The following is a 21439-nucleotide window of genomic DNA, read 5'->3' on the forward strand; positions in this document are numbered from 1 at the left end:
GCACAAGTTCCCTTGTGCTGCATTAAAATAGAAAACCAACGCTTTCTCATACATATTAGACGTTATTGAGATATTTCTGATCTTTTCAAGATGCACGGGATTTAAACATAACCTTTCGTTCAGTCGGCCTCCGAAACGGTTCGTACTGGTCTGGTCCATATACGCGCCGCTAGCCTCCTTACGATCTTATTTTAAACCCCATCAATTTATAGATTTCGATTTGCATTAACAAAGCTTTCGCAAAACGTTTTCTCCCTCCACTTAATCAGACCATTTCACCAGTGCCTCTGCCCCATCGCCTTCAGACGTTTCACCCACCGAAACTCAATTTATATTTTAGAAGAGCACTGTACATGCAATTCACATCCACCTCGTTGCAAACTCACATTTGGTCTCCTTAAATTCTGCCTCGAGTGATCAAAACCGCTAAAAATAATCACTTCCCTTTTCTACTTGCTATGGTCTCAATCCCCTAATCCCACATTGCTCTTCGGATTAAACAAAACGGCAGATTCATGAAAATGCCACCTCCCGTTCCTTATAATAATCTGCATGCTTTGCAATACACCACTCCCTGCTGCAGTCACTCGCGCAGCGTCTGCACGGCAGAGAATTGTAGTGCTCCACCGCACTTTATAAATCAACGAATATAAGACAATACCCAATCACATGGAGTAAAATACGTGCTTTTATTAAAACATGGGGAAAAAACTTTTTATTTCACAAATGATGCAACGGATGCCATTAATGATCATGTAGTGTATATACAGTTCTCCGTTCCCACCCGGGGGAGCTGGGAGAGACCGCAATGTGCTGGTTGCTCGTGGTAATGAGTCCTTCTCGGGTACACCTTTCATCTGGCGATCACCACCCTGGAATAACAATGGAAGCAGATTTTATACACAGCAGTGGGACTTTTTTTTACCAACTAGAGAAAATGTAAAAGTTTCACATTCACATCTGGAGAGGACAAATGCCATCCGAATGCATTTTTAATTGTATTAAAGTTGCTGTTTGAGAAGAAACAAATGCCTTGTACTTCATACAATGAAGGAATTAAGTCTTCACATATTAACTAAAGCTTCCAGGCACTTGTCAGAGTGTCATGACTAACCTTGAAGGAGCTCACTTGCATTTTTCAAGTTCTTCAGCACTGCTGATTCCTCTATAGATTCAAAGACATCCTTTGGCAAAATCCTCAACCTAGTCAAACAAGAATGCGCTGTATTACAACACCATACACAGCAGGTTTAAAACATACAGCTCATGTTCCAACGTTACAAGCATGCATTGGTATTAAACTACTAGGTTAATTCTGGTATTTTAGCCTGGAAATTCCTAAAGTTCTTCACATCAATAATACCTAAGGACATTAAAACAGCCAAGAGAGCTTGATCTTCTCAAAATCTAATGAAATCTAGCTTTAAGGATAGGTTCCTATAATTTAGATGAACAATTACATTTGTTATATCTTAATCAAAAACTACACAAATGCCCTTAACATCTAACATATAACAGTGACACTGACACTAAGGGGATCGTGTTTTTTGAACCATGGAGGCTTTGTTCTCTTAAATCGGTAGGATACAACACACCATTCAAGAAACAGCCTTTTTGATGACATGATTGCCAGAGGAGAAACTTTGAAGACAAACAGATGTTGGTATATTGTTAGGGAAAAGCAGCCATGATGTTACAGGAAACAGGACTCAAGTGCTCAGAAAGCAATCCTTTTTGGAAGCCTGCAGGCCAATGAAATTGGAGCCAGGTATTTCCAACTCAGAGGCTTCTCAATTCCCAAGGTTTAAACCACATGAGAACAAGGAACAAACCATGGTGCTAGTTCAGAGCAGCAATTTATAGTTAAAGTTCAAAATCATGCATCAGTTAACTCTGGGGGGTAAATATAATTAGGAAGTGAAGGATCTGTTTTTCTATCTTTATAGGACATCAATTCAGGGAACTTGGAAGGATTTTTTTAAATGAGAACTCAGTTTGAAGGATGCGAACAGGAGAGCAAAAGGTGTTACCTCGCAGGCCTATCTCCAAACATGAACTAGCCAAGAGAGCAGCTTTCATCTCAGAGGATTCACGTGTTGGTAGGCACAATGCTTCGTTCTCCAAGGGCTCTGCAGATTTCCCATATTCTAGCAGAGAGCTCTTGGACGCGGTGAACATTACAACACACCCATCTCCAGGTGACATTACCAGTTGTCCTTTCCTCACTGTCTAAGTTACCTTACAGTATTATGACAACCAAAAGAGCTAAATACAGAAGAATATTTTAAGCTATACTTGGCAAACGTTGCATGCAGCACCACGCCTACTAGTTTAAACCTATGAACAATTTCAAGGTTTTTTTCATAACTACACATTTCAAATTCTAAGACTATGAGTTACAAAGGCAAATATAGCAGTAACTCCACATCACCCACCCAGTTTTCCTATAGCTTGTTTGCCAAGGCCTAGTGAACTGAAAACTACTCTAACCTCCCTCTATGCCTAAGACACTTCAGCCACTGGTGCTGCACTTAATGCATTCAGTTGATTTTCCACAGTTGAAACATCAATCATTTGTTTCTTTTGAGGCACAAGAAAGAAGAGCAATTTGAACCAGTTGTTTAATGGGCTTCATGAAGCCAGAATTTACAAAAGTTTCTTCCAAGGTTTTGATACAGAGAACTTAAAGCACAATTTCTTTCGTTTGGAAAAAAAAGCAACAGTGTTGGTATTACATTTCGAAAAAAATCTCATCATGAACGTTTCAGTCCATCACACATTGGAGCATTTCAAGAACCCATATATTGCAAAGAGCGAAATACCATTAAACGTGCAGCAGACTGCCACTGGTGCTGGGGTATTTTAAATTAGCATCCGGCCAATTCAATATTTACTGCTATCGGTGCAGCAGTCAAAGTAATTCACTCTTTGTGCAATTAATATTTTCATATCTTTAGCTATATCAAGGAGGTCTGCTAGAAAAGCTTGCATTCCTACCTTGCTACACTAAAGGAATGCATTACAGAAAAGAAGGCGCATAAAGCCTTAAACATTATCACAGCTTGTCAAGCTTCTATTGAGGTTGCTCAAATGTCTGAAATGAGTTTCGGGGTAAGTATAAAAGTTTCCCCATCACTTGAAAAGTTGAATTCGAGGGAAAAAAGTCCATTCATTTTCTCTCATGTTAAAGTACGTGTAGAACACAAACTACTAGGTAAGGGGATTTTAGCTCAGTTTTAGAAGCTGTCAGGCTGTGTTGAACAGAATAAGAGACTACATCCAGGTTATACAACACGAGGAGAAAAAAACAACAAAAACAGATTCTTCGAAGAGCGTATCTTTATAAATACAGCCACTGAAGGGACGATCTTGAATCAGGATGGTTTTTTACTCGTGTGTAGCTGAGGACAAGAAGTAGGCACAGATGTAAAGGCACTGAAGCACATGGACAAGTACTTAAATTTTCCCCATAACCCCTTAACTTTTTAAAGCTGAAACTTTTTTTGCACAGCTTATTCTTGTGCCAAATGCGGACATAGCTTAGAACTTGTCGGGAGGGATAATTCTCTCCTATATTCCGGTGCATCTAGTTCCGTCTTGATACTACTGCAAAATCATCAAAGCAGGGCAGATGTTGTTTGAACAAGGTCTAACGTTATGTTGACATTTTCTTGTAAATGACTTAGGAAGTAAAAACATGATTTCTTTTTGATCCAGAAGGCAGAGGACTGTGCACTCTACTCCATATGAAGTGATACTTCAAACAAGATATTTGTGGCTCAAAGCCTAAATAGACTACGGATGTACAGGCTTAAAAAACTATATATTGGATGGCAAGAACTTGGGGAAAGTCCTCTACTTTAGCAGCAGTGTTGAAACAGATTGAATGTTCTGCTCAAAAATGTTTAGAAACTTTACAATTAAACTACAACTACCCCCACCCCTTTACAATCCATACATACCATAGCTGTCGTAGCTGTCCCTGTAGGAGCCCCCAGAGCGCTCACCGTAGCCCCCCTGCCCCCTGCAAGAAGCACAATTCAATCAGCATCACGGAAATCTTCGCAAACCCCGTGAAGTGGCGAAACACGTTTACGCATCCACTAAGACGCAAGACTGACCTGCTGTCCCGGTTGTAGTATCCACCCGAGGAGTAGCCGCCGCCGCCGCCGCCACCACTCCTGTTGTATCCGCCACCGTAACTCCTGTCTCCGCCCCCGTAGCTGCGGTCACCTCCATAGCTCCTGTCGCCACCATAGCTTCCTGCACAGGGGGGGGGGACAAGTTCAGCACGACTGCTCAGAGCCAGACCCCAGAGACCCACGGGCGACTAACCGAAGGAGGGCGTGACATCAGACCAAGAGGAGGCAAACTCGCTCTTGCCATGCGGCCAGCCCTTACCTTGCGAGTAACCACGCCCACCTCTTCCTCTGCCCCCGCGGAAGAATCCTCCCCTCCCCCCGGAGGAGCCGCCCCTGTAGCCGCCGGACCTCCCTCCCGAGGACTTGCCCGCCTGGTCGACGCGGATCACCCGCCCATCGATGGACTGGAGGGAGAAACACTGGCAGGTCAACACAGGAGCCTCAGAGGTGTAGGGAGCAAAGCCGGAGCAGCTGGCGCTGCCCGAGCGCAGACGGCACGAGCCCCCACCTTGCTGTTCATGGCGATCATGGCGTCCTTGGCATCCTCGGGGTTTTCAAACGTGATGAAGCCGAACCCCCGCGACCTCTGTGTTTCTCTGTCCTTGACCACCACGACTGGGGGCAAAAGAGGAAAAGAAACAAAGAGTCTTGAGCCCCTGGCAGCTCTGTGTCACACCGATTAGTGCAACACTTCAATCGCACTAGAAACAGGTCGAGCTTACCTTCTGAAACATTTCCGTACTTCGAGAACACCTCTTCCAGGGACTGCTCATTGGTGTCGAAGCTCAGTCCACCAACAAAAAGCTTGCCTTCGTCAGACATATTTGGAGATTTTCTGAAAGAAAAAAAATAAACCGATCCCCATAAATAGATCAGGTCCACGCCTTGTGCATACCGTAATAAACGCGCAGATAATTTATTTGTATACAAGACCGCTCGACCAAGCAAAGGCCCGCCTTTTTATTGTCGTATTCAATGCACTCCAGCGTTGCATATATACGTTTGCTTAAAACTGCACAGACGTGCAGCAGCGCAGCGCACCCATCCCCTCCCTCCCCTCCGTAAAACACGCCCAGACGCCATTTTGAAGGACTGAAGAGCCATCCTAAATCCGGAGGCCATCGCCCCACAGAAGGGCAGCTGCGTCATCGACTCCCTCTGACGCAACCCGCGCGGCGACCAACCGCGCAGAAGTGGGTCAGCCCCGCCCCGCCCAGCCCACCTCGGCTCGCGCGCACTGCGGAAGACGCCATTTTGAACAAAGCGCAACCGACCGAATCGAAGGCATTTCCACCCCCCCACACACACACAGCTTTCCATCGGAAAACTTCATCTGGCACATCCGTGAGGGATCTGGGATTTTTTTTTTTGTCCGTGGGCGAGGTGGCGATGTTCTCATCGGCCTCTTGAAATCACAAGAAACGTCGCTCTTCGACGGGCAGTCGACACTGCGCAGGGACTATTTCCATCACCGCCCCACCCCCGGTGCGGAGGAGCCATTTTGAACAAAGACCCAGCTGCAGCTACACAGAAGACGGGCGTTTATTTGGTCGATTTTCTCTCTCTCTCAAACTCTATTCCCTCAGCTTCGGTTCTGTTTTCTGCTGTTAACTGACATTTACATCGTTTTGCGGTGCAACTAGACCAGGGACAAAGCGGAGCTATAAAAAAAATACAGCTCCTGTTGCCCTCTACAATACGGCGCACACACCCTCGGGGATTTTTTTTTACATTTATATACGTTTTCGGTAAAAAAAAAAAACGGACTCTTCCATCGCGGCGCGAGTTCGTTTTAAAAAACGCTCTCGTAACTTGTCGCGACAGCCGAAAAACGTCCGTTTAGATTCAAATGAACTTCAAACGAGGAATTCCTAACCGAATTTCTTCGTTTCCCCCTGGTTCGAGTGTGTACTGCACAATACCGGTCAGCACACACACGTATTGGACCACGCCCATTTTTATGCAGAAAACAAGAAAAATCCTAACGTTTTGGATGTGAATACATTTTTAATCCCTTAACCCGAACAGGCAGTAAAACAAAGATGCACATAACCGATACTTACATATAACCGATATGTAAGTTACGCTATATAAATATGCGGCCAACTACATACGCACCGTTCCCCCCCAAAAAAATATTAAATAAAATTTCAAAGATTTGAAAGAGCATAAATCTTCCATTAATGTTTTTTTCTTACCTTTTTGTCAACCTGACAGTTAGCGAAATCTCACGTACCGCAAATTCTAGTCAGCTATGACCAGGACTGCGGCAAAACCGGCGCTTTTATAAAGTTGGACACGCCCACACTAATGAATAATTAATTAGGCTGACAAGAGCCTGCTGACGTCACCATCACCAGGAGACCGCTCGCTCGACCAAAAGCACAAAAACCTTCATTTTATTTCGGTTTAAAGATGGATCTTATTTCAGCACTTGTCAATGCAAGTCTTGAATCCGGGAAACTAATCAAAATGTGGAATTGTATGCTTCATCTTAAATGCTTGTGTAAATGCTGGGGCTTTTGTAATTAAACAATCACCCCATGTAGCGTCTTTCCTTCCCTCAGTTTATTCCTAGTAGCTGCATATTCCTTCACCCAAACGTACTCACCCAAGTTACAAACGAGATTCACTGCAAACAATCTAAAATCTAATGTATTCTGCCTCATTAATGAAATTCGACAACCCAACCAGATCAAGTCTGTATTGTGTTAGCATTAAAGTGCTAGAAAAGACTTCAGGGACTGTTGTGTAAAATAAAATCCCAAGGAAGCAAGCAAACTAAATCAAGCCAGGATGCCTGCTATTCAAAACTTTTGCAGAAGCACAGAGATGCCTTTTCACATTTGCCAGGCGTTGTTTATTCAGCCTGATGCATATTGCTTTATCTTTCACAAAAAGTACTCTTGCATTATCAAGTGAATTATAACACCAGGGCATTTGTGTTGTGTGTACCCCCCTAGCAGTGTTGGGTAGGTAAAAAATTCATCTGCTTTTAAATCTTCCAACCACCATCTTCATAACTTTTCTTCTTATCTGTGTGATGAAGTAAACTCCTTCAAATGGAAAGAAATTAAAAGAACATCAAGAGAAATCACTTCAAACCTTTTATTGCTTTTCCACACTGTGTACTGATACAGAACAGGTTTTGGGATGTCAATAAGGAGCCCTCTAACACCACAGCGACCGTCTCCCCGTTAACACACTCCAGCCTGTTCCAGACCGCTGTGGGAGCCCATACTCCCTCATCTTGCCCATCATACGTCCTCTATTGATGCGTTCAGCTCTCGGGAACACAGCATCCTGCAAACATGGAACCTCAACATTACCAACATTATCTCATCGGGGATCATCTGCCTATCAAAACACATTTAAAAACATGAATAAATCTCACAAAGGTCGCATCTTCCCTGGTGCACTTAAAGGGAAACTGCAGTCCCAATTTCTCAGACTGGCTATTAAATCTCATTAAGAAACGTGTAGCAAAATTTTATTCCCAATTTAAACAAAATCATGAACTTGAAGTACTATAAGTTACCACGTTGTCACAAATGCCTGCTCTGGCCAGTTGAGAACGAGAAGTCCCTCAAAGTGCAAGGTGAAGCTGCCCTTCGTGCTCACTAGTCACTGTAAATATGTACTAGCAAATAAGTACAGGCTGTGCAGCAGATTCATCTGCAGAAATTGTCCAACATGATCCACATGTAGTTTGCAATTAGTAATTTTTGGCAGAACCGCCTCCAAGTCCAGAGTAATTATTTCTATCGGATTAACAGATGAATTCACAAGCTTGGTTGCTCACACTATTAAGGCCACAACGCATCGCGGGATGTTTTCTTGCCCTGTTATCGCAGAATATGGTGCTGCGCACACCTGGAAATTTTGTCCATTTTGTGATGTGAATTGAAGGTTCTACAAATTACTGTGTACATATAACTTTCATTGTGGTTTGAAATGAGAATTCTACAACTGAAATAGTGTTATGGTTCCCCTTTAACACACATCTGTACAGACTACAGTATTAAAGACTTGCAGCACTAAACTCACCAAGCAAGAAACCCCAACTAAATATTCACCTTAAAACTAGGGACTGTAATAGTTTCTTCCATTTGAGTTGCTATTTTACTCCAATTACCCAAATTGTACACTCCAGGGTTCCTTGACTCATGTGACACTTACATGAGTGATACAGATGTTTCTTTTACAGCACGCCACCATGTAGCAAACAGCCTTCATATCAACTTCCATCCACTTGCCAAGTGCTCACCCTAGATCACAAGAGAAAGAAAAAAATATCAGTGGACAAGATTTTTCCACAAACATCCAACTACTCAAATATTACCAAGTGTCCTGTAATCATGCACTGCTAATTGGGTCAAATTCTAATTTCCTTCCCAAGAGACAACATATGGCACCGGTCTCTAAAACCAGTTTGAAGTCCCAGGTGTTTGGATAACAGCAAGCCTCAGCTCCAATCATGAAGACCTGTTTAACTTGAGGCTTGTAAAGATGAATCCATTTAACAAGAACAATGCATGTTGTCTCAACCTGGGTCTTATAACTAGAGCTAGACTACATGGTACAATTAACTGTCCACTTTCCAGAGTGCTTAGAAAAGCTTCTGAATATCAATGTCATAAGCATCTTAGTTTAATCGATTAAGATCCAGATGGTGTTTTAACTATAACATGACATTCCCAGCTCAGGCTTTGGGATCCTTGAGGATGAGGAAGCCAACATATGGAGGTAATCTTCAAAATGTCACCAGTTCAAATCGGATCGTAACTGGGCATGGGACTTATCATGCAGCATTAAATCTTTTGAAAAGCAGAACAAGTCTGTTCTAAAAACAGAAAGAACTGTTGAAAGGATGCGAACAGGAGAGCAAAAGGAGTTACCTCAAATTACAGGCCTATCTCCACATGTGAACTAGTCAAGAGCAGCTTTCATCTCAGAAGATTCACATGATGGTAGCCACATTCTCCAAGGACTTGGTTTTCTGAACATTAGCGGTGAGCTCTTGAGACGTATTGAAGCATTACAACAACCAATTCTAACTAAAACTACCAGAACCATTTAAAAGGCTCCTTAATGTAACATTTAAGAGATATCACCATCTGCAGTTACCTTCACAAGCAGAGTTCTAACCAAAACCTGAATAGTTTTATTTAATGAATGAACCACCCCTCATTATCCTTTTAGTGTAGTTCCAAGGCATTTGTACTTCCTTCGGTTATGTCCCATGAGCCCTGGCCTAAATATAACCACTGAAGCCACCCTCCCCCCACCCACTAATATCCACTCTGAACAGATTCCAGACATCTTCAGATGATTTTATACAGGTGTGGTGATCTTTGGAGGCACAAGAAATTCAGAGCATTTTCCACCATTTCGTTTAATAGGCTTCATGAAGCCAAAAGTTTACAAAATAAGCGTCTTCAGTTTCTTTTGTACAGAGAACAAAGCACAATTTCTCAGTGGGAGAGAGACAATACTGGTTGCAACATTTGAGTATCGTATCATGAGTACCAAGTCCAAAACACCAGAATCAAATACAAAAACCTAGAGTAAAATAAACCCTCAAAAGGAATAATTAGCTCTTTAGGTTAAGTATCTAATATGATGATCAGGACCCAGAGCAATTTACTCTGGATACTGCATCCAGCTCCTTAGCCATACCAAGGTGGTCAACTTGGGAATAGTCCAACTTTAATACATTATCTACTTGAGTGCAACCCAAGGCACAGAAAGCCTCGAGTATTTACCACAGCATGGCAAGCTAAATATTAAAAGTCAACCTGTATAGCATTCCAATACTCTGTTAATATTCATAAAGGATCAACTTAAGAAGCTACCAGGCTGTTGATCAGGATAAATTAAATCACAACTGTTACGTACAACAGCCGTGAAATGTATACAGTAGTTAAAATATTGAATTTGAACAGGTCTCAATGCATTCCTTTAGCGTCACCTGAAGTGAATGCATTACTGAACCTAATGGCCTTAAATCACAGCTTTGACAGTTTTATAGAAATCAAAAGCGCTTAATTAAAAAAAAAAATCATACAAACTTCCTCACATTTCAGAACAGCACATCGTCCAACAACATCAGTAACTACTTAAGCTTGTAGTGATGTTGTCAGAGTGACAGAACAAGGTCAAAATCAGATTACAGAAAGTACTAGAACAAAATATAAAAAAAGGTTCTTCGAAGAGCGCATCTTTATAAATACAGCCAGCGAAGTGATGATCTTGAATCAGGGCGGTTTTTTACTCGTGTGTAGCTGAGGACAAGAAGTAGGCACAGATGTAAAGGCACTGAAGCATCCGAGGCACAGAACATTTCTCATACAACTACCCCTTTTTAAACCCTTTTAAAGTGGGAAAGCACTTTAGGAACTGCAGCTAATTTTGGGTTTTACTTGGAAAAGTCAAGGTGAACAGCACAGCACAACTACCATAGCTCAGGGAAATCCTTTTCTGAATATGCACCCATTACTAGTTAGAATGATCAGAATCGTGCATTTGCACAGCTCAGAAAATGAGTCTGACTGAAAAGAGCAAAAAAAGGCTATAAATGGACTGAGGTCAACTGATGCCGATTTTAATGACCCTGTATTAAAAGGTGACCCCCCCCCTCCCCGCTTTCCTCCCTTTACAATCCATACATACCATAGCTGTCGTAGCCATCCCTGTAGGAGCCCCCAGAGCGGTCACCATAGCTTCCCTGCCCCCTGGAAGAAACGGTCAAATTAGTATCGCACCAAGCAGTACACATCACTTACACATCCACTAAGAAACGAGGACCATAAACCGACTCCAGCATGCAGACTGACCTGCTGTCCCGGTTGTAGTATCCACCCGAGGAGTAGCCGCCACCGCCGCCACCACTACTACTCCTGTTGTATCCACCACTGTAACTCCTGTCTCCACTTCCGTAGCTGCGGTCACCTCCATAGCTCCTGTCGCCACCATAGCTTCCTGCACAGGGGGGGGGGGGGGGGGGGGGACAAGTTCAGCACGACTGCTCAGAGCCAGACCCCAGAGACCCACGGGCGACTAACCGAAGGAGGGCGTGACATCAGACCAAGAGGAGGCAAACTCGCTCTTGCCATGCGGCCAGCCCTTACCTTGCGAGGAACTACACCCACCTCTTCCTCTGCCCCCACGGAAAAATCCCCTTCCCCCAGAGGAGCCTCCCCTGTAGCCGCCGGACCTCCCCGAGGACTTGCCAGCTTCATCCACACGGATCATCCTCCCATCCACAGACTGCAAGGCAGAACAGTTTCAATTAGCTTTGCCACAAAAAAAGTTGCACACATGACAAGTAGGCCTAAGGAAAAAAGGCTATTTCAAGATTGCTAGCTCCTCTTACCTTGCCATTCATGGCCATCATCGCGTCTTTGGCGTCATCTGGGTTCTCAAACGTCACGAAGCCGAAGCCCCTGGACCTCTGTGTTTCCCGGTCTTTGATCACCACCACTGCAGAGGAGAAAGCACGAGTCAGCCCCACAGCCCTCGAGACACAGAGAGCCCCGTGGTGGAAGGACTCCCCCTACCGTACGGTTCAGCATGAAAGGGAAAACTCACCTTCGGACACGGTCCCGTACTTGGAGAAGACATCTTCCAACGACTGCTCGTTGGTATCAAAGCTCAGACCTCCGACGAAAAGCTTGCCCTCATCAGACATTTTGAATATTCTGAAGGTGGAGGACAGAGAAATAGGTTAACTGCGTCACCGAGCTGTAGATACTCGCTCCTAAGCCCGGAGCTAACTTTTTTAAAAAAAAGTTTCCTAAAACCTTCACTAGATAGAAAAAAACTGGTTTAAGTGTGCTCAAACCCAAGCCAGGGGATTGGCGAGGGTATAACACGACTAGAGAGGAGCCAAGCGGTGCTGCGCGTCAACGTGTCCCCGGCGGCAGCGCCATCTTAGGGCGCCATTTTCCCCACCGCGCGCGCTCCGCCGCCATCTTTAAAACGCCAACACCCGCTCGCGCGCCCGGTTAGGACACTCGCAGCACATTAAAGAAAGAAATATATACATACACAGGGCGACCGAGTCGGCAACGGGAGCGTTTTAAAGTTTCCACACAGGCCCACAATCAGAACAAAGGCCTGCGGGGAAGTGCGCTTCATAAGCGACTAGGGACGACGACGACGAGGCCCTTTCCGTCGTTTTAAAAGACGGGACCACAACCGGTTTGAACCGCCGAGAGATCAAACGTCGAACAAAAAACCCTCGCTCATTCCCACCCGCTGGCGGCCATTTTAATCGGAGACACGTAGTCTTTTTTTTCACCTCCCCCCCCTTCGCCACCAACTGGGAATGACTGCGTCTTTTAACAGTAAAGGAAGTAACGCAGACCTTTTTTTTAAGCTAATAGTAAACTGGGCCTAAGTACCGATTAAAACCAAAGCCATTAAAACAGATATTCACTATAAATCCCCAAAATGTTTATGACTACTGTCCCCACCTTAAACGATTTTCCTCCACACGGGGAACCCAACATCTATAAACTCTAAAAGTAATTACCTTTTGTTGGTCTACGCAGCACCAAGAGGACAGGACCAGAAGCTTCTTCGCGCTAGTTTGACTCCAGAGGCGCCAAATGGCTCCTTTATATGACAGGAGGGCGACACGCCTACTTATCAATAATTAATCAGAAGGGTGTGTCTACCGTGTGTTGCCGTGGCAACTGCCCGGCTATTCGTAATTCCTGGTCAAAGAGCGACCGGTGGGTGGGGATTTCGCTTATGAATAATTAGGAAGGGGAGGTGTCTTGTGCCGTCACCACAGTAACGGTGTGAATATTCATCATTTGAGATTGAGTGACACTCTTTTATCACGGCTCCTAAACATGCGCCCTGCCTGCCAACTGTTCGACTTTCCTGAAACTAAAAATCCCATCCCCCTCTCTGCTCAGGCCTACACACGCAACGTGGTCCGACAGCCTTTTCTTCTTTTCAAAACCTGCTTAACCTGATTGCAAATACAGTACAAAATACATTTTTTCCCGCGTTCTTCAAGAAAATAAAAGCGTTTTGACGAAACAAAAATAAATCCTTAACTTTAAACCCTTTAATTCCTGGCAAAGCCTTTGCTCTCGGATACTTCCCACAACAGAGTGCCTGCAGTTTTGTTTTCGAAACCCCGTGAACGTAGACAAAACGCTTTATTTAATCTCAGATTTTTGCACACATCTGGGAATCACTGCAACGTGGGAAACACCCCCAACTTTATTCGTCAAATATTTAAAGTTAAGTATCGGTATATTTTCGAAATCTGCCATTTATATGCTTTGTGTCGTTTCGAAATTTCCGACTCCGAATACATTCAAATTGAGGTCTTTTTATTTCTTCAAAATACGTCCGAACTTAAAAAACACCGAGATTGTTTGTTTTTGAAACCGCGACATGAAACGATATTGAAGTTTGTTATGGCTAAGGATGAGGACCAGGAGTTTGCAATAGTATTAACCGATGTGTTGTCCTGTAAACTCTGGTGAATGACGTGCCCATTGTCCGGTGTGTCTCCGGTACTAATGGTCCCACATCAATGTCTAACCAATCCACCTATTTTTATTTTCATAGTTCACACTTTTATTGCCTACCCAGCACATACGATCAGAAATCAGATGAGATCCTTTGGTCGGTCTCTAGTGCTGGTTGTTACTAAGGTTATTAATCAGTGAAACAACCCGACGGCTTGTCCAGGGTCCTAGATAATCTGCTTGACTCCTGGAGCTGGGCCTCTGGAGAATCTGGGAAGTGTGCTGTGCTTAGATGTGTAGAGCCGGGGCACAGGGAAATGACAAATGACAAAGTACTGGTGTCCATCCTGTCGGAAAGTCATACACATTCTTTTAATACTGCCAAACAGAAAAGCAGGCTCCTAGTTTCCTGAATGATTTCAAGTGTGCACGTCATTACTAGAGCCTGGAAGCAAATTGTAACGTTTTAATTCTACAGAGTTATTTCTCTGTAAGCTCAAACTCTTCCTCAAGACTCACCCGTTCAGACTGCGCCCATCAGCAAAATTGTACAACGCAAGGGTGCCGCAGTGGATAGATTTGCAGCACTGGGGCCCCGGGTTTAATTATAGATAGGGGTGCTGTCTGCGTGGAGTTTGCATGGTCCCCCCATGTTCATGTGGGTTTCCTCCCACAGGCCAAAAACAGGCTGGTGACTTAATTGGCTTCTGGGTAAACTGGCCCTGGCGTGAGGGGCTGTGTGTGTCTGTGGTGGCGTCCCGTGATGGACTGGCGTCCTGTCCAGGGCGTACCCTGCCTTGTGCCCGTTGCTTGCTGGGACAGGCTCCGGCTCTCCCCCAACTCAACCCCGAGCTGGAAAATGGCAGGGTGGATGATGCCTCCGGAAGAGGCCGCTGGGAATCGCGCCACAATCCAGAAACAGAAGGCTGATCCCTGGCATGACCAGAGTTCAGTTGAATCTCTTCAGTGTCTGCGAGCTGATCGCAGGAGCTGGCCTAGCGCAGGCTCGGAAAGAGAAACAATGCGAATCTTACTCGCACTGTTCTCTCGGGAAGTGCGCAGTCCCGCAGGCATCACCACACAGTGCAGGACAGCACACTGCACACCAGCCGATAATGGACAGCGACAGCAAGATCACTTTAGTTCTTTATTGGCCCTATACAATTTCTTGCAGTAGGAATTTGTCTTTTCTCATACCCCAGCTTGCTCTCCATGAGACACACAGACGGGGAGAGAAGCTGGGGGTCAGAGCGCAGGGTCAGCCATTTATCCGGCGCCCCTGGAGCAGCTGGGGTGAAGGGCCTTGCTCAGGGGCCCAACGGAGTAGGATTCCCCTGCCGGCCGCGGGATTTGAACCGGCAACCTTCCAGCCACAGATCCTTAGCCGCAGTGCCACAGCTCGGCCCTGCAGTACAGATACTAAACAAACAGAGCAATCATTAGGTGGTGGAAAGTCAAAAGGCGCATTTCTGAGGCATTGCCCTGTGAGCTGCTTATGAAGCTCAAGCAGGGAGCTGCACCAGCGTGCTCAGGCTGCAGGGGCACCAGTAAAGGTTTATTCCAGGCTGAAAGAAAAGAGAACCAACGACTGGGCTGGGGAACCTCCTGCGGGTGTCAGCTTCCCTTTTCTTCTCAGCTTGGACTAAGCCTGGACTCGTTCCCTGGCTGTTCGTGATGCGCACGGCCCCAGGGCAGAAGCCATTCTCAGGCCCGGGCGCCTGGCCTTTCGCCTGGCCTTTGTGATCAAGTGCGCATGCCCTGCAGGCCGCCGCCGAGCTCCGTCCTTCCTGACAACACCAGGGGGGGCGGCTTTGGTCGCCCCCGGCTTGATTGCTGATCACCGGGGAGACAAAGGGCCCCCCCCTCCGCCCTCCCAGGCGGTCTGCAGCCTCCGCTCTCCTGGAGGGAAGACAAAGGCCCACCCGCCGGGGGGAGAGTGTGAATTTGAATTAAAGTAAAGGTGAAGAACATCGGCCCCTCACCCCCCCGGCCCGGCGCTGTGATTCCTGGAGAAATTCCCCTTTGCACACGTTGGGAATCACCCCTGAGCCATCCAAACGAGCGTCTGGCTCCCTCTCCTCGCCTCTGTGGGTGTTCAGGAGGGCTAAGTGCTTAACAGACACATAAAAGAGATGTTAACGCCGATATAACCATCTTCATCACAGGCATTTTTCAAGCCTGCTTGGGGGCCACCAATTTTGAAAACTGCATTTTCTTACAGGAATTACTAGGTGATAAAATAGCCTACAAGGTAACAACTTGTTTGACCACATAGAGATTTGATGACAACGCAAGGGGGTTTTGTTTTGGAAAAGAGGGGCTTGCTCTGAAGCTTATAGTTGAAAATCTCTTTGTTTTGTTTTTTGCACTGAAACCCGTGATCATTGATCTTCAGGATACGTTCATATCCGTCCTTTTTCTAGAGGCGGGGCCTATCCCATCAAGCAACGGGCGGGAGGCCTGGGGGGGGGGCTAAATTCCCTTCCAACAAAAATCGCCTTCCTCTCGCCACCTCCAGCGCCAACAGTGGTACTATACTGCCCCCTGACGGAACTTTAAAGCATTGCACGTCCATAATCTCCGTGAGGCACATGTTTACTGAACCTGCCTCCTGCCTGCCTCTTGTGTGGCGTGTGTACATATTCCCCAGAGCAGAAAACCTGTGTAAACTGAAACTGAACTGATAAGGAGAGAGAACGCTGTCCTATCCAGTTACTCTAATAGTGTTGAAAAATAGATGAATAGAGGGCGAAAGTTTTAATAATTCCTGGAATTTATACAGTATAGCCACTTTAAATCCAAAACGACCTCACTTTATATATGAATCAGTTTCACCTCCCATTATAACATATATTTCACTAAATGAAATATGGGAAAGGTTGTGAAAGGCCTTTTATTTTAGAAGTGTTGATATATAACACACTGTGCTTGCTTTGATCTGTCACTTAGTGTGACACAAGTCAGTAAGACACTTCTGAGATGTTGCGCATTGTTATTTTAGTAAAGTACTGGACTCCATCCTGTCAGAAAGTCACACAAATTCTTTTAATACTGCCAAACAGAAAAACAGGCTCCTAGTTTCCTGAATTATTTCAAGTGTGCACATCATTACTAGAGGAACAAGTAATAGGTTTATTCCATGCTGGAAAAAAAAAGAAGAAAGAGAACACAACGTTTCGGCCGTGGAGCCTTCTTCAGGTGTGAGCTTCTTTTTTCAGCATGGAATAAACCTTTACTTGTTCCTTTGCAGCCTACGCATGCTGACGCAGCTCCTCACCTGAACTACTACCATCATTACTAGAGCCTGGAAGCAAATTGTAACATTTTAATTCTACAGAGTTATTTCTCTGTAAGCTCAAACTCTTCCTCAAGACTCACCTGTTCAGACTGTGCCCATCAGCAGCTTCCCCAGCACGTGCGCTGACTCGTGTTCGTTAGTCGAGTCGCTCAGTGGAATAGCCTTTGGTTTATAAGACCCAAGAAAGGGTAGAAATGAGAGGGGGGCCTTTCAGCCCGTGTTGCTCATTTATTTTCTCCTTGGTTATACATTTAAGCATTTTCCTCACCTGTTCCTTGAAGGGACTCATAGTGGGCAACTTTAGCAACAGGGCTGGGCGTCTTGTTCCAGACTCCCGCCACCCTTTGTGTAAAGACGCGCCTCCTGTTTGCAGTCTGAAAACGAATTATTTCCTGCCTGTGTCTTAGGGCCTAGTTTCACTGTTGTTCGCAACACCTGCTAGTTCAGTTCCAGACCCAACGCTGTTGCACAGTTGAAACCTTTCTTAATCAAGGATAATCAATTTGAGCTGTTTGTTTTCAGCTCTTAAGCATGCTGGAGGCTGTCTTTTAAGCACAGTATTTCGTTTCTTAGGTAGCATGCTATTCTAAACTTACATGTGAAATTGTAGTTAGTTCAATGAACGGTCCAGTTAATTTAAGAACTCTCATGGCAATGAAAACAGCTGTTGTGAGGGTCAGGGTCAGCCAGCTGTATTATTATTATTATTATTATTATTATTATTATTATTATTATTATTATTATTATTATTATTATTATTATTATTATGTTACAGCTTTGGGTGACTGAGAAGTGTCTCTTAGATTTTAGATCAAGTTTGTGAGGCTGGGAAGAGTAAACACACCAGGTACTGGCCAGGCTCACACTGCTGGGCTCCAGTGGGGCTGCCAGCTGGGAGCTGCAGGGTGATGCAGAGGCTGGCTTCACCATCCTGGGGCTGCTCAACTGCTCGACTGTGACTAAGCAGAACATTTGTCCTCTGCCTGGAGCTTCCAGAAAGGGTTTATTCTGAGCTGGAATAACATATTCCACCCAACCCCCCCCCCGGTTTACCCTCTGCCCTCGCTCTGACTCAGTAAAACAGGTCCAAACTCTCCAAGTCAGGATGGAAAAAAAAAAAACACCGGGGAAGGGATATTCCAGGAAGCCAGCAGGACGGTGACCTCTGACCCCTGCCCCCACCCCCAGCCTCGCCGCCTGCGGAGCCACGCGGGGCGGCCAGCGCGCGGCGGCGGCGGCGGACTGGAGAATCGCGCCAGCGAGCAGGAAGCCACAGAGAGCCTGCGTAGGCGTGGAAAAGAAGGACGGAGCGCTGAAAGGCCGGACCGGTTATTTATAGCCCGGCCGCGTCTCTCTCCAAGCCGATGCGCGGCTCGTCTGCTGTGAAACCAGGCGTCTATTTCGGGGGGCCGTACAGAGAGCGCGCATGCAGAGCCAGCCCAGGGCTCCCAGAGGCAGAGAGAGAGTCTGTCCAGGTTCATAAATCTCACTTTCAACACATTTCCCCGCAGGAGGCTGATCTTCCCTTGCACAAATGTCATGCAGCAGTAATGCAGTTAACCGGCGATATAAGCCAGTCTTTCAGTCTCTCCATTAATACAAATAGTTGCATACATGAATGGAGTTTTTGCCCCCTGCAAGTCTGCGTTTATTTTGGGCTCAGCAGACCCCCCAGTGCTTCGGCTCATGCACGGTGTCCTCGATGCCTTTGCTTGAGAACGCCCTGTTATAGGTAAGACTGCATAAGAACAGCTGGCTTGGGTGCTTGGGCGCTAGGGCTTTATTTTATAAAAGACTGACGGTCTCCAGTGCAGCTCTGTCAAGAGAGAAGAATGTGCAGTTAAGGAAATTGTTACCAGAATCTAATTCACTTGTAGTTTCCTTAACTCTTCAGTTCTCAGAATAATGCTCGTCGGACAGTAGTGGAGCAGATCCTTTCATTCTGAGTCACTTCCAGAGGTCCAGTGGCGCACGAGGTCTCGGCAAATTAATCCTGCGGAGTCACTGGCTTTAGGGTCTCAGTGTTACATCTCGTCTGAGGGACACAGCGCAAGGGGACTCCGCGGCAGAGCTGGGGTTTGAACCAGGAGCCCCCGTGTGTCAGCCCCTGGACCTGTGCACCTGTCCCTTTCCAGGGGGGAACCAAAAAAAACACCAGCTGGTTCTCATGCAGATCAGCCAGAATCGGTCTGTTTTCCAGGATTGCGCAAAGTCCCAAATTCCAGAATTGGTCTCCCTGCTCCTTTGGGTATGTCGGCCTCTCCCCTGAGCCTCCATGGTAGACACTGCGGAAACGTCGGGAGTAGAAGCCCAGAGCTTGGGAAATCTGTGATTCTGCATGACATCGATCTGGAGGATGTGAGCGTGTGCAGTGTTCAGGACTTGCAAGAGTGCATCTGAAGAGAAACAGCAGAGGGCAGTGCAGCCACACTCTCCACCTCCCGGCTGCACTGAGGTTACCGCTCATCGCGGCGCTTCTTAAAATACACCGTATTGCATTTTAAACTCCTACAGTGCGTTCCTGACAGCACTGAATTACAGCATTTACTGGAAGCATGCTTACTGTTGCAAGATGTTGTCTGCGATTCATCGGCTCCACAGCAGAGGCTGTGTCAGCTCTGAATACGCCTTAAAATCCTGAATCACCCTCTGTAGCTCAAGTAATTATCCCCCTGGGAGCCGACAGAGCCACGCAACCACCCCAGCCCAGCGGAGTCCTATAATCGGTTTATTGTTTTAAGCAAAACAGCAAAGGCAGAGTCAGACAACGGGGATATCAAAGGAAAAAAAAACGTGACACGCAGCTTGAGAACTTAACGTCTGCGTTAGGGATCAGAGACTGACGAACGCTTAGCATGCAAACCCTGTCGTGTTGTGACTTCTTCCAGCATTTTCAAAAGGCTCTCCTGCAAGGGAGCCTGGGGAACAGAGCCCAGGATTCAATCCACTCACCTTAAACACTCTCAGATGAAAAGCTTCAGCACCATGAACAGAACTCCAGTGTCACAAGTGTTGGCATCGCGGGGTCAATGAGGACATGAAATGCCACACAGACACTGGGTACAGTTGGGCGGCACCTGGTAACTGCCCAGGGCCTCTGGCACATGGGTCTCGGTATATTGTGGGGCAGCAGGTGTGTGGAGCTCCCCCGGCCCTGATCCCAGGGAAGTAACCCACCTGCGGTTCAGAGAAAAAGCGGAAAAGGTCCATGAGGGCAGAAGAGCCAAGGAAATCGGGAAGGACTACTGAGGCTGGCTGGATGGAGTGAGAAATCTCAGCAGTGCCTGGCACTGATCTCAGAGGAGCTGCCCCCGAAAAAGAAAGAGACCGAAAAAAAAAGTCCACAGTAGGTGAATCTGATGGGCAGTTTGCCCAGCATCTACCCACAGTGGAAACGTCAGTCTCTGTTTCGTTGAAGTTGACGAGTCAACAAATAAGGCCGATTGGGAACTTTCAGGCTGCTGATGTCTGATACATTTACCACCCATGCAGTAAAAAGAAATACATCCATACTTCCTCCTTGCTAATGTAATACCACCACCCCCCCCCCACCTGAGTTTTACATCATTATCACGCACTCCCACGTCCCAGAATTCCCTCTGCTCTCGACTCGGTCACCGGGTTTCCAGCATTGCAGCCTTTAAATGCCACATGAATGCATCCCCGGCGTGGAGGGCGCCTGTGTCTTTAAGAACTAAAAGAAGAGCACATTGTTATTCTGGGCTTGTTGACATAGTGACTGTGGGGGTGGAGGGATGGAGAGAGGAGGGGTCGGCTGGCGTAGGTGCCGATGTGTAGGAGTCTCTTAGCATGTGTCCCAGCGGACAAGCAGAACGCTCCGTCTGAACAGGAGAGGAGGGGAGAGGGGGGGGGGGAGAGGGAAAGAGATGGAAAACAGAGGACTCTTTTCTGCATGTTGCCCAGACGAGGCCTGATCGAGCCCCACTTCAAAGCCGCACGTTAGCAGTGAGAGGCACTCAAACCAAGCTGCGTGCTCTGTGCACTGCCTTTGTCTCTCAATACCCGATTCCTCCTTTTTCCGAACGTACGGCGATCGCACCAGGGAAAGACTGGAGCCCGTTAGCGAGATCCCAGTACAAGCGTGCCAATTCCCTGGAGAGCTGCGGCACAACATGCTTCGAATCAGGGAAAACCACGGCACAGGAGAGTAACTGCTCACAGGGAGACATGCACCAATACAGCATAAAATGACTGTAGTGAACTTTCACAGGATCTGCGGGATCAGCTGTGCTGTCACACTTGTAGAACCTGAGCCCAGAAGCACCAGTGACTTGGGCTGTGCACTTTACTGCCTGTTCAGTGAGTCGGCCTCCTGTTCCAAAATCATGAAAACGGAGTTGCTACCCATGATGTATCTATACCAGGTGTGCCTGGGACAGCAGGGGGGCCATTTCTGACCTACCCCGCATTTTCCTATCCACTCGCTCACTGTAGGCGATGACTTGCGCGCTCCTTGAGTGGCTTAGCTGACTCACTCTGGACAG

The 21439-nt window shown here is 46.3% G+C and overlaps 2 protein-coding genes and 1 long non-coding RNA gene across 7 annotated transcripts; all 3 read right to left on the reverse strand.

Moving 5' to 3' along the window:
* Nucleotides 1-672: 672 nt before the first annotated feature.
* Nucleotides 673-6483, reverse strand: LOC148639214 (cold-inducible RNA-binding protein B-like). Of its 3 annotated transcripts, none has more exons than XR_015930853.1 (8): nucleotides 6341-6483; nucleotides 4865-4977; nucleotides 4651-4757; nucleotides 4402-4546; nucleotides 4122-4263; nucleotides 3963-4024; nucleotides 1115-1203; nucleotides 673-872 (listed from the first exon to the last, which is right to left on the reverse strand). XR_015930853.1 is itself a non-coding variant. In XM_088622196.1 (6 exons), the coding sequence occupies exons 2-6, from the start codon at nucleotides 4962-4964 to the stop codon at nucleotides 3946-3948; spliced, it is 552 nt and encodes a 183-aa protein (XP_088478322.1). In that variant the 5' UTR covers nucleotides 4965-4977; nucleotides 6341-6483; the 3' UTR covers nucleotides 3322-3945. The 3 variants fall into 3 exon arrangements, 1 of the variants encoding a protein (XP_088478322.1); XR_015930852.1 differs by having other exon boundaries at nucleotides 1115-3401; XM_088622196.1 differs by lacking the exons at nucleotides 673-872; nucleotides 1115-1203 and having other exon boundaries at nucleotides 3322-4024; nucleotides 4423-4546.
* A 753-nt stretch (nucleotides 6484-7236) lies between these two features.
* Nucleotides 7237-12816, reverse strand: LOC148639215 (cold-inducible RNA-binding protein B-like). 3 transcript variants are annotated; one of them, XR_015930855.1, is made up of 8 exons: nucleotides 12679-12816; nucleotides 11733-11842; nucleotides 11518-11624; nucleotides 11294-11411; nucleotides 10979-11123; nucleotides 10815-10876; nucleotides 8322-8410; nucleotides 7237-7445 (listed from the first exon to the last, which is right to left on the reverse strand). XR_015930855.1 is itself a non-coding variant. In XM_088622198.1 (7 exons), the coding sequence occupies exons 2-7, from the start codon at nucleotides 11830-11832 to the stop codon at nucleotides 10413-10415; spliced, it is 546 nt and encodes a 181-aa protein (XP_088478324.1). In that variant the 5' UTR covers nucleotides 11833-11842; nucleotides 12679-12815; the 3' UTR covers nucleotides 9522-10412. The 3 variants fall into 3 exon arrangements, 2 of the variants coding, with proteins under 2 accessions (XP_088478324.1, XP_088478323.1); XM_088622198.1 differs by lacking the exons at nucleotides 7237-7445; nucleotides 8322-8410 and adding an exon at nucleotides 9522-10426 and having other exon boundaries at nucleotides 12679-12815; XM_088622197.1 differs by lacking the exons at nucleotides 7237-7445; nucleotides 8322-8410 and having other exon boundaries at nucleotides 10345-10876.
* Nucleotides 12817-13113: 297 nt separating this feature from the next.
* On the reverse strand, nucleotides 13114-21187 carry LOC148639216 (uncharacterized). Its single transcript, XR_015930856.1, has 3 exons — nucleotides 17015-21187; nucleotides 15619-15747; nucleotides 13114-15041 (listed from the first exon to the last, which is right to left on the reverse strand). It is a non-coding gene; the product is annotated as an uncharacterized LOC148639216 (long non-coding RNA).
* Nucleotides 21188-21439: the final 252 nt, after the last annotated feature.

This window comes from Lepisosteus platostomus, chromosome 27 (genome assembly GCF_059453375.1).
Source record: "Lepisosteus platostomus isolate fLepPlt1 chromosome 27, fLepPlt1.hap1, whole genome shotgun sequence".
Lineage (NCBI taxonomy): Eukaryota > Metazoa > Chordata > Actinopteri > Semionotiformes > Lepisosteidae > Lepisosteus > Lepisosteus platostomus.